General features: G+C 47.0%; 1 protein-coding gene across 1 annotated transcript; it reads left to right on the top strand.

Annotated features, from left to right (window-relative positions):
* The first annotated feature begins 3,267 nt into the window (after positions 1–3,267).
* LOC127001792 (uncharacterized) lies at positions 3,268–10,422 on the top strand. Its single transcript, XM_050866963.1, has one exon. It carries the CDS (start codon positions 3,387–3,389, stop codon positions 4,944–4,946), a length of 1,560 nt encoding a protein of 519 aa, XP_050722920.1. The 5' UTR covers positions 3,268–3,386; the 3' UTR covers positions 4,947–10,422.
* The last annotated feature ends 2,072 nt before the right edge of the window (positions 10,423–12,494 follow it).

Here is a 12,494-nt window from a genome sequence, read left to right as displayed (position 1 = left end):
TTGCACACTCCTTGCTGATACTATATCCTCGCTCAGACTGTTCCAGACCTCTACATTTCTTTGCGGGAAGCTATACTTCTTTGTGTCTCTCAAGCATCTCCCCTTTCTCAATTTTTTACTGTGTCCTCTTGTATTTCTGCATATGTTTCCTTCTGTTAGTAGCAGTTCTTCATTATCTACTTCATCTATTTTGTTTAATAATTTATAAATTTGGATTAGGTCTCCCCTTTCTCTTCTTTGTTCCAGTGTTGTTAAGTTCATTTCCTTTAATCTTTCCTCGTATATTAATCCCTCCAACTCTGGGACCATTTTTGATGCCATCCTCTGTATTCTTTCTAGTTTCTTTATATGCTTCTTCTTATGGGGGGACCACACTACCTCTGCATATTCTAATTTTGGTCTAATCATGGTAGTGATTAGCCTTCTCATCATGTCCTTGTCCATGTAGTTAAATGCTACTCCAATATTTCTCACCAAGTTATATGTGTCTCTAAAGATCCGATTTATATGACTCTCTGGTTGATTATCATCCCTCATCACTACTCCCAGATCTCTCTCTTCATGCACTTTTTTTAATGTTTCACCATTTCCCATTTTGTATATCCAGATTGGTCTTGTTTCACTTTTACCCATTTCCATAACATGACATTTTTTCACATTAAATTCCATCTCCCAATCCATACTCCATTTCCAAATTTTGTATAGGTCTTCTTGCAATATTTCACAATCTTCTTTGTTTCTTATATGTTTTTGTAATTTAGCGTCGTCAGCAAACAGGTTTATGTAGCTATTAACTCCTTCAGCCATGTCATTTACATATACCAGGAAGATTATCGGTGCTAATACTGAACCCTGTAGTACCCCGCTTTCTACATTTCTCCATTCTGATTTTATGTCCTTGACCACAGTTCTCATCTCCCTTCCCATTAGGTAGCTTGCCATCCATTTTTTCATATTTCCTTTCAATCCTCCTTTATTTTCCAGTTTCCATAATAGTCTTGTATGTGGAACTTTGTCAAAGACCTTTTTCAAATCTAGATAAATACAATCAACCCATCCATCCCTTTCCTGTGTTCTGTCTGTCACTCTTGAGTAAAAACTGAGTAAGTTTGTAACACATGATCGGCCCTTTTGAAATCCATATTGTTTGCTGGTAATTAACTTATGCTCTTCTAGAAATTTAGTCCACTGCTTCTTTATTATTTTCTCACATATTTTGCACAAAACATTTGTCAGGGATATGGGTCTGTAGTTTGAAGGTTCTTCTTTCTTCTTCTTCTTTTTCTTGTTCTTCTTTTTCTTTTTCTTTTTCTTTTCCTGTTACTTTTTCTTCTTCTTTTTCTTTTTTCTTCTTTTTCTTTCTCTTTCTTCTTCTTTCTCTTTCTTCTTCTTCTTTCTCTTTCTTCTTCTTCTTTCTCTTTCTTCTTGTTCTTCTTTCTTCTTCTTCTTCTTTCTTCTTCTTCTTCTTCTTCTTCTTCTTCTTCTTCTTCTTCTTCTTCTTCTTCTTCTTCTTTCTCTTTCTTCATTTTCTTCTTTCTCTTTCTTCTTCTTCTTTCGCTTTCCTCTTCTTCTTTCTCTTTCTTCTTCTTCGCTATGTGCCAGGCCGAGGGGCCACACACTGCAACACTATGTCATGGAATGCCCTTTCATTGCTAAGTTTAAACCACAGGACTGCCTTGACCTGCCCCAAACAATTTGTTGGCTCCCGGACCATGATGTCCTCCCTGCTATCCTTAAGGAACACCCTCAGTTTGCCCCAAGGTGGTGATGCAGTGTGTGGCAGCCTGAACTACTGCCGTGCTATACAAGGCTGTGATTTCTGCAGTATTCTACTTTCAGGACTATTTACTCTATCTCTGTATTCATTCCCATCTAGTGCTTGGGCAATGTTCTTCTCCGTCCCCACATTTTCTTTTCTTATTGTCTAGGGGGAGGCCGGCAGGTACCGCCCCCCTCCCTTAAGTTGTGCATTCATTCCTACCATTGTATCTTTTTAGTTTCATGGTGCTACCTACACATGTATTACTAGTTGTATAATCACACTGTCCTGTCTGGGGGTTGGGATGGCATGTTCCTCCCTTCTCCCTTGTTTACCTGCAACAATAAATTATCAATCATTGTTCTTCTTGTACTTGTTCTTGTTCTTCTTTCTCTTTCTTCTTCTTCTTCTTCTTCTTCTTCTTCTTCTTCTTCTTCTTCTTTTTTCTTCTTCTTCTTCTTCTTCTTCTTCTTCGTCGTCTTCTTCTTCTTCTTCTTTCCTCTTCTTTCTCTTCCTTCTTCTTCTTTTTCTTCCTTCTTTCTCTTCCTCATACTTACTATAATCATTATTATTATTATTATTATTATTATTATTATTATTATTATTACTGTCATCATCACCATCCTTCAGATCTAGGTGTAAAATACATGCCCTTAATGCGCTGCCTCTGCGTGGCGTTGAAGCGACCAACAGGGACGGACGAGGTTTAATTAAGGGTACAGGAAGCAGATGTGCGGGGCGCGGCTGGTCCATCCCTCACTATTTTTGCCCATACCATTCATTTGTCAGTATGGTCACACGGTCATGTTTAACTCCCCACCTCATCATCCTCCTTTTTTCTCCCTCTCACCTCCTCCTCCTCCTCCTCTGTCTTCCCTCCTCTTCCGCCTCTCCCCCCAAGATTTACTGACTCCTCTTCTATTGCCGACTTTGCCGTACTCAGTGTCGTTATTTTAAGGTGACTGATAGTGATGGAGGCAGAAGGGTGACACACACACACACACACACACAAGGTCAGAGCATGCCAGATGTACACAGTTGACAGCTAGCCGCATAAAAAACAGTCTTTCTGACGACTATTTTCGCAGCGCCGGCAAAGTATGTAACTGTTGAATTGCAAAGAGAATGTACTGCTTAGAAAAAAAGTATTTGAGAGCAATAGTGTGGAAATCGATTCTTCAAAATTGTAATTGATTATGGTCGGATTGTAGTTAGCAAGGACACACACACACACACACACACACACACACACACACACATCCTAAAAACCAAGTGATGCAACATGTCTTATTCTAGTAATGTGAGAGGAAAGTATAGTTCCTCGCACGTTGATGTTTACCTAGTGCATGTCGAGGAACAAGAGCTTAGTAGTTCGTGTGTGAACCAGGAACCAGGAGAAGTAAGGAGTGATTATCGTGTGTTGTGGTGCGACAGGTATGTACCATGCAGGGGGAGGCAGAGAGGGGGGGGTGGGGGGGAAGGAGGACTGTCAGACGTGTTACTTTTAGCCTGGGTTGGAGAGCGACATTGGGGAGGAGGTGGTGAGGGGTGATGATCGGCGCGTTAGTAGGGCAGGAGTGCGACACTAGTGCCAGACCGCCAGTGGTGGTGCCGAGCGAGCCCCGCGATGCCTTGCTGCCAGTCAGTGAGTCCGCTGAGTGAGGCAGCAGGGGAGCGTGTGCGCCAGTGGCTGCTATGTTGCCTTTGTCACCAACCGGGGCCTCAGGAACGGCAAGCGGTGCGGCGCCACGTGCTGACAGCACTGGCTCCTCGGCCGCGCCAGGATTTGCTCTCCCATGTGCTTGCGTCTCCGGAGGTGGTGATGGATAACAAGTGCCAGCTGGTGGAGATTTTGGGGGACGTCACCACCCGCTCCGTCGATCTCATCCCCGGGGGACCGCTTTTCGTGGAGGAAGTGTTCCACCTGTACCGCTCCCTCACCATGGCGGCTGTTATCAACCTGACCCGCCTGGGCATAGTGTGCGACGTCCGCTCTATCGCCGACCGCCGCTATGTGCCGGACATAAACGTCACCTTCTACCGCCTCATGGGCCACATGCGGCACCTGGTGTGGGTTACGCTGGCTGGCGTGGCGGACGGCACCATCCTGGCCCACCTGGGGGCCAACTGCCACGCCTTGGAGTATCTAGATGTGTCCGGCTCTCCGCGAGTGGATGACGTTGGGGTGGCCAAGTTGCTGCTGCAGGGGAGGATGAATCTGCGAGACCTCCACCACTTGGCCCATGCCCCCCTACCGCCCACCTCCCCGTGCTGCGCCACGCTCACCTACCTGGGAGTGACACGGACAGAGACTAGTTCCGCCAGTATTGTTCTGCTGCTGCGCTGCTTGCGGCAGGTCACCTCTCTGGGGGGTTTCGTTAATGATGGCTCCCTCCTGGAGGTGCTGAAGTTGCTCAAGAATGGCAAAGCTGCTGAGTGGCCCACCAGCCTCTCCGAGGTGTCGGAGGCCCGCATATTGCCTCACCAAGTGCCCTTACTCGTCGCTGCTTGTCCGGGCCTCACCACCCTCGTCACAGAGGAGACTTCCGTCCCAGCCTTGTCTCTACTGCCGTCTCTACAGTCCCTCACAGTGGACCTTCAGCTACGCGGCGAGTCTGGACCGCTCTACGATATGGTGGAGGTACGTGGCTCTGCTCTAACTCACCTTCGGCTGGAGAACAGCATCAACTGCCCCTTGGAACTGACCTACCTAATGGACGCCGCGCCTCACCTGCATCACTTGGAAGCCCGTCTTTACCTTGGGGAAGGCTGCGTGGTGACGGGCTGGGCCTCGCTGGCCAGCGCTAAGATCGGCGTGACCACCTGTAAAGGCGTGGTGGCCCTGCTCACCCACACGCCAGCGCTGCGCCGCCTCACGCTGTCCCTCGATCCGGAGCCGTACACGGAGACATGGAGAGACCTGAACGACGCGGTGCTGGAGCAGGTGGTTGGCGGGGGAGGACTTGGCGCCGTGGAGGAGCTGGTGGTGACTGACTGTGGGGCTACGGTGACGGGGCTGCAGCTGCTGATGCTTCACTGCCAACACCTGGCACTGGTGGCGTCGCTCATCAACTGGCCCGCCATCACGCTGGCTGACCTGCATCTGCTGAGGGAGCAGATTGCCTGCAACAATTGGTGCCTTGACCTGCAGCTGCGTCTAGCTGCCCCGCTGAAACCTCTGTTCTAATAGTAGGTTTTGGCCTTCCATGCCGCTGCCACCCAACGCTCAGTGACAGGCGCCTCCCATCACACCCTCGCCCCGCTCCCCCATGTTGTGGCGTCCAGCATGGGGAGCCCAGCGGTGAGGGAGGGGTGGAGGGAAAGCGCCTCGTCGCCCGTTAGTCATCACTGCGATTACGTCCTTGACTCACTGCCAATTGCGTTTGACATCACTTTATTCTTGTGAGACACTGCTACTGCAGACGCTGCGTGCATACAACAGCAGTCGTGTGAGGCACTGCTGCTAGGCCTCAGAAAGAGGAAATGTAAAATATTTGTTTCCTGGTTTTAGACAAGTGTTGTTTACGGTAACTTTCAAAATTGTTGAGAGTTTACTCGCAGCATACGTCCTCCGCTTAGATCAAGACTGTAGCCTACACCTTAGATCAGTGGTTCCCAACCAGGGGTTCATGGACCCCAAGGGATCCACAGAATTTCAAGGGGTCCATAGAGATTCTGATTACTTATAAATTTATTATACTGGAATTAGGAGACATGCGGCTCGGAATAAAAATCATTCTGCAGTACACAATCCTTAAAACTGAAAGCATAAATGCTAGAATTGCTCTACAATAACTAACGGTACCAGGGGTGTCAAACTCGCGACCCAGGTGGGGTAGGGGGGTGGGGGGGGAGGGTCCACAGGTGAAAAAGTGACTGGAAAAGGGGGAACGAACAAAAAAGGTTGGGAACCACTGCCTTAGACGCATGCTGATAATACCACCTCCACCACCATCACAAACACCACCACGTCACCACCAACAGTAGCAACAGGAACAACAACAGCAACAGGAACAACAACGATATAAACAAAAACAACAGCAATAACAATAGTAGCAGCAGCTGTTTCACTATAGCCTGAGTGTTTCCTGTAGAGGACTGTTCACCACAAGAACCGTATCAGTACTGTGTGATGCTATTGTAACATTTAAGTACTGTAACCCGGGCTTCAAGGAGTGTTATTACCGCGGGCTGTGTGTGTGTGTGCGTGTGTGTGTTTTTGCAGTCCAGGACTGTTTGACTGTGATAGATATCAGCTTTTCCCGTAGTCAGTCAGTAGACAGTTTTGTAAATAGATGATATAAGTTATTTTTTCTATTGTTTTGCAGTCCCGTGATGTGAATTTAATGATCCGTCACTAATAAATCAAATAAATACGTCCTCTTGTATTGTAATACCCTTTGCTGCTTCAAATATTGGGTTCAGAAGCCAATGCCACTTACTACCATTGTGAGTGGCTGGACTAATGGTACAAGGAACCACAGAGAACCATTCAAGTGATGGAGAGGCTCAGGATTATTACTACTACTACTACTTTTTTTTTTTTTTTTTTTTTTACATCCCCGCCTATAGCGCCGTTAGGCTTTCTTCAGGGGCCAGATGGTTGGCCCAAGCCCGTCATGGCACAGGCAATTTTTATAGCGGCGCCAGTTATGCTTGGGTCATGCTGCCCCCCGGAACTCATTCTTCATTCACTGGACGGTTTCTTCTTGAGTTCGGGTTGATGGGTGGTCTTCTGGACAGCATGTGGGTAGTCTTTGGCCACTCGGCGGTGACTGAAAAATCCGAGGTGGTAACGTGGGGATTCGAACCGACGTTGTCCATGGCGTCGTGAATGTGAGCCCAGCACGCTAACTACTCAGCCACCGCCTATACTACTACTACTACTACTACTACTACTACTACTACTACTACTACTACTACTACTACTACTACTACTACTACTACTACTACTACTACTACTACTACTACTACTACATGTAAAAGATACCTTCACCCATGTTTATTTTTCACGGCATATAATCAGAAGGGCTCCATAAATTGGAGGTCATTAGCCCCAACTCTGTTCGCTAATGACTGTGGCATCCAACCATATCACTAATACTACTTAGCACTAAATCCATACATGACACCTTATCATCTATTGCGTCTAAATCTCCCTTTCCTTCCCTACTCATGTCGCTCCCGACTCACCCTAATGTCACTCTCAAGCACTGTGGCCTCATAGTCCATATTATAAATGTTGGCTTTTGGGCCAGAGTGTCTAGTGCCCCTGAGACATAGGATGGCCGACCTGAGGAGGAAGAACTAGAGGCGACACCTCATCCAGGCGACAACGTGGCTCCTTTGCTGATGCTTCTTTTCTGCAGTTCCACGAGTCGTGCGTAGAAGCATCGGGCCCTGGGACCCATCCCGCCGGATGTGGTGAAGACGAGGGGGGTGGATCCACATGCTGGATTCTTTCACCGTATGCCCTCGTCTTCTCCTGCTCGTTCCTGTGGTGGGCGGCTTCCAGGGGCAGCTCGTGGTAACAGGCAGCCATCGGGTTGAATATGCGGATGTCCATGAATGCCCTCTGTCTCCGCACCCAGAATCCGCGGGCATTTACATCAACCGTGCCTCGTGTGAAGTATTGGCCGTCCTGTATCTAAGGTGTTCGCCGTCCAGGGGAAGCAGTGCCGGCTCGGTAGTGACGTCTTGGCATACCTCCCCGAGCATGCTGGCTGTCAGATCCCTCACCTCATCGTGTCGGATACGGACGAACCCTCCCTTCTTGCATGTCATGGTGTGAGTGACATCATTCGGTGATCCACATGCACAAAGTACAGCAGCCCCTCAATCGGCCAGCCATACCTCAGAGCAATGGCGTCGACAAATTCTTGTTTGTTGAGGCTGAAGTCTTTTGCTCTGATTGGTAGCGACGTTAGCCAGTTAGAGGCGCCTGCCTCCTGTGCTGCCACATTTCTGTGGATAGGTTGTGTTAAATGGTTCAGCTCGTCCTTTTGGGCCTGGTGTCTTTCTTCTGAGATTCTTCTTTTAATTTCTCTTATTTCACTTTGGTCTATTTCGCCGTCTACCTCCTGAGCGATGATCCTGTTGATGAGGGATCTGGTAAGGCTGATGGAGTTTTGGTTCTCCTTATCAGCCAGCTTCTCAGGGTTGGTAATCCCCATTCCTCCCAGTCTTGGAGGAAGTGCTAGCATATCCCTCTCTTCCTCCCCCAAAGCATGAGATTTCACCAGCGCCGGTAGGAATACATTCTTGACGGCATTCTCTAGTGGTCGGAGGAGTGGACTGATGCCGGGGATGGTTCGCATCACGAACGTCCACCGATGTTGGATGCCGTGGGTGTACGCTGAATAGGCAGCGCGTGGCTCAGTCTTAACAATGGCAGACGAAGCTTATACTTCCTTCACCCATTCAGCTACTTTGTCTCCTACGTACTCCTTCTTACACATCTCTGTGCCGATCACTGCACCTAAGTGTTGTTGTCCGTCCTTTGTCACAATGACTCCACTTCCACTAAAAGTTTCTCCGGCACGGTCATAATGTTCAGGTTTGACAATAAGGACAGACTTGGTGGCGTCAGAGATGTAGGCCTATCCTATCTCAGGGCCGGCGGCGTTCACAAGGTCCCACCACCCTCTTAAGTCTGAGATTTTACCAGCACCTGAGAGGTCATCCGCATAAGCCACCTGTTTCACCCTTATTTCTGGGTACGCGATTTCATTTTGGAAGACTGATGGCCCAGGGCGTACATAGCCATGGCTACTGGGTAACCTTGTGTTGCTCCCTCTGACGATTTAACACTTTCACTTCTCCACTGTGGTTATTTATGTATAAGTCGGTCGGGTATGTATATGTATTTTCAACATACATAGCCAAGCTAGGGCACTTGATTTTAATGTTGTGTATCATTGTCTTTCTATTTATTGTGTTGAAGGCGTTCTTGGCGTCAACAAAAAGCACTGCTTCGCACTCCACGTGATCAAATATCTCCCGCATGGCATGGACGGCTGCTTCTCCTCCTGCCTGCTGCCCCGAACAAACTTGGAAGTTCCCTGCTGCCCTTCTCACATTTTCTTTGACGACAGCCATGATGCATTTGCCCACGATGCGCCACAGGACTTCTCCTACTCCTATAGGCCTGCATCCCGGCCTCTTGTCCAGAGGAATGAGGCGGCATGCACTCAGGGCGTCCCCATGATGGCAGCTGGAGGAGGCGAGTTTTCTTGCCAGTGCTGCAAGGGTGTTGCGCAGGTCACCAGCTGCATTGCCGAAGTTGGCGCTGCCCAGCAAGCTTCGCCATCCCCGTGCATCAAGTCCTGAGGGCCCCGCGCTGCCGTGAGTCTGGAGGGCCTTCTTCCACATCATCTCTCCTGTTATCCTTTCATATATAACAGGATTCGGTGGTTGATGACATCCTGCTAGTCCCTTCAGGTCACTCGGTGGTGGATGTTTTTCCCTGAATTGACTGATCGTGTCTCTGGTGAGTGGAAGCACACCCCGTGTGGAATTTTCTGACAAGGCTCGTGTTGCAGACGCAACGTTGCCTTGTCGCATTTTGTCTGCAAATTACCGGGCCCTGTCTTCTGTGGTGTTGTTTTGTTGGGGTTCGGGGAGCCTCCTGTATGGCCCTGGCTTCTTCAAGGAGGGAATCTAGCTCGTTAGTTTGCCACAACGCTACTGTCTTTCTTAATTAATGCTTCGACATTTTTGGCTTGTTTAGCTTTTGGGTGTGCTTTTTGGAGAAAGAAATGGTGGAGAGTGAACACAATTTTCAGGGATAGGGGCGCCAGTGGTGTGTTTTGGATGTTTCTGTTACTACTACTACTACTACTACTACTACTACTACTACTACTACTACTACTACTTCTACTACTTCTACTTCCACTACTACTACTACTACTACTACTACTACTACTACTACTACTACTACTACTACAACTACTACTTCTACTACCTCTACTACTTCCACTACTTCTACATCCACTACTACTACTACTACTACTACTACTACTACTACTACTACTACTACTACTACTACTACTACTACTACTACTACTACTACTACTACTATTACTCAGGGTTGGCAATGATTAAATCAAATTGATTTAATCAAACGATTAAATCATTGATTTTTTTACCAAAAAATCATGATTTTTTAATTTTGTTTTATTATTTTGACTAAAAGTATTCCATAAGTTAAATGATGTGCTCCAAAGATGGTAAAGTAAAACAACCTATTCATGTGCAATTATTCATTTATTCTCTTCAAGGTATATACCAAAAAAAAAAAAAAAAGAATCCTACATTATTATATTTTCTTGCTCTAATGTTGCCAACTTGCCATATGTTTTTTACTAGGTAAAAAATCAGCCTCCTTTAGTCTTTACTAACTTGGCAGGCAATGTACATTAATAATAACCAAGGTTAGCAACCAAACAATAACAGAATAAAAGTAAATATTCTTCTGTTTGGTAATAATATAATATGCTGTCACGAAAATGACAACTTCAGGCAACTCTATCTGTCCTAAACCTCTGGTCCTGTACCAACTACAAACAAGTATTGAACAAGTATACATCTGGATCCTTGACGGTGCTTAGACTTACAGGCCCTAAACTTAAACTTAAAGTAACCTATGGAGACTTTCAAATCACTCGGCAGGATATATATATATATATATATATATATATATATATATATATATATATATATATATATATATATATATATATATATATATATATATATATATATATATATATATATATATATATATATATATATATATATATATATTAAAAAAAATAAAGAAAATATAAAATAAATCAATGATTTTTTTTATTGTTTTGATTTAAAAAAATAAAAAAATCACCAACCCTGCTATTACTACTACTACTGCTACTACTACTACTACTACTACTACTACTACTACTACGACGACGACGACGACGACGACGACGACGACGACAACTAACATCACCACCATTGCTCGCTTTTCAGGACGGTCCGAGCCGTTGAAGGGGGCGAGGATGGCGACAGGGTGGTGGGGGAGGGGGAGGTGGTGGATCAGCTGTTCACCCTCATCACCTCCCTCCAGCAGGTGTGCCCCCCCCTGCCCCCGCGTCCTCCCACACACCTGTTGCGCCTGTACTGCCAACGCGGCCTCGAGGTAAGCGGGAAGGCCTGTCTCCTGTCTCCTGTCTTGTTTTTGTAGTGTTGATATTAATGTTATTTTTTTTTCAATCATGAGTACTGTGATGTTGTTGTTGTTGGTGGTGGTGGGAGATTATAGAAGTCTTTATTGATATCGTTCTAAGTATATTCTGTTAGTATCAATCAATCAATAGGGGCATACGCTGGGGGTGCGTCGCCTCACCCACCCTACGACGCCAAGTCCGGGGTCCCGCCGGGCGAGTCTTCATGCAGGCCTCCTTCCCATCCTGAGTATCTCCTGGCAGGATCTATCGTCTTGCTCAAGGCACGAACTCTGTGGGCGTCCCTTTGGCCTCCTCCTTTCAGGATTGTCTTTTACAGAGACAACCTGATGAGCAGGATCAGCTTCAGGGTAACGTGCCACGTGCCCGTATAGCCGGAGTTGGCGTTGACGGACTATGCAGGTAATATATGTCAAATCAGTCTCACGGAGTAGTCGCCGGTTAGACACAAAGCCATTCCAGCGATATCTCATGATTCTGCGTAGAAATTTATTACCAAAGGCATCAATCCACCTCTCCAAGTCCCCATTTAGTGTCCATGTCTCACAACCATAGAGTAAGACAGGGAGCACAAGGGATTTGAAGATCCGGATCTTTGTCCTTCTGCACAGGTATCGACAACGCCATATACTCGTGTTGAGCGAGTCTATAACACCGTGGGCCAAGCCAATCCGCCGTAAGACTTCCTGGCGAGACTCATCGTTGTTGTGAACTACTCTACCAAGATACGTGAAGCTTTCTGAGATCTGTGTCCTCGCCACACGCATGAACAGACTGTACTGTTTCATCTAGCAAGCCTCCAAACACCTGTACCTTGGTCTTGGCCCAGGAGACTTAAAGACCCAAGGGCTTCGCTTCCTCGTGCAGTGCCTCGAGAGCCATCACCAAAATCTCCAGCGACTCAGCCAGGATTACTGTATCATCGGCAAAAACAAAAACAAAACATTGCTCCGCAATGACTCTGGTCCACAACTCTGCCTAGTACCCAGTCCATACAAGTGCCGAAAAGTGATGGGGCAATGACACAGCCCTGCCTCACTCCCGCATTCGCGGGAAAGCCCCCCCCCCTCCTATCCCCCCCCCCCCACACACACACTTCACAGCACTCTCTGTCCCAGAATATAGGCCAGTCAGCAAAGTCAATAATCCTTCCAGGAATCCCACGGATTTGCAGAAGATTCCAGAGTGTCTCGCGATGCATTGAGTCAAACTCCTTCTTGAGATCGACATAGGCTGCAAGCATCCCCTGTCGAAACTCGTGTCGGCACACCACCAGTACGCAAAGCGCTAGGATACGGTCAGTTGTTGACTTACCAGGCATGAACCCGGACTGTTCAGGTCTCTGCAGGTTCAGCAGCTGGCTGCGAATTCGCATCAGCAATAGATGGGCAAACACCTTGCTTGACACGCTGAGCTGTGTAATACCACGGTAGTTGTTGTAGTCCTGTCAGTCCCCTTTTCCTTTTCAGATAGGGACGACCAGCACCCTCTTCCAGTCAGGAGGAATGGTA

Source organism: Eriocheir sinensis, chromosome 21 (genome assembly GCF_024679095.1).
Source record: "Eriocheir sinensis breed Jianghai 21 chromosome 21, ASM2467909v1, whole genome shotgun sequence".
NCBI lineage: Eukaryota > Metazoa > Arthropoda > Malacostraca > Decapoda > Varunidae > Eriocheir > Eriocheir sinensis.
The sequence above is the reverse complement of the archived record's forward strand: the minus strand, read 5'-3'. Positions and strand labels throughout refer to the sequence as shown.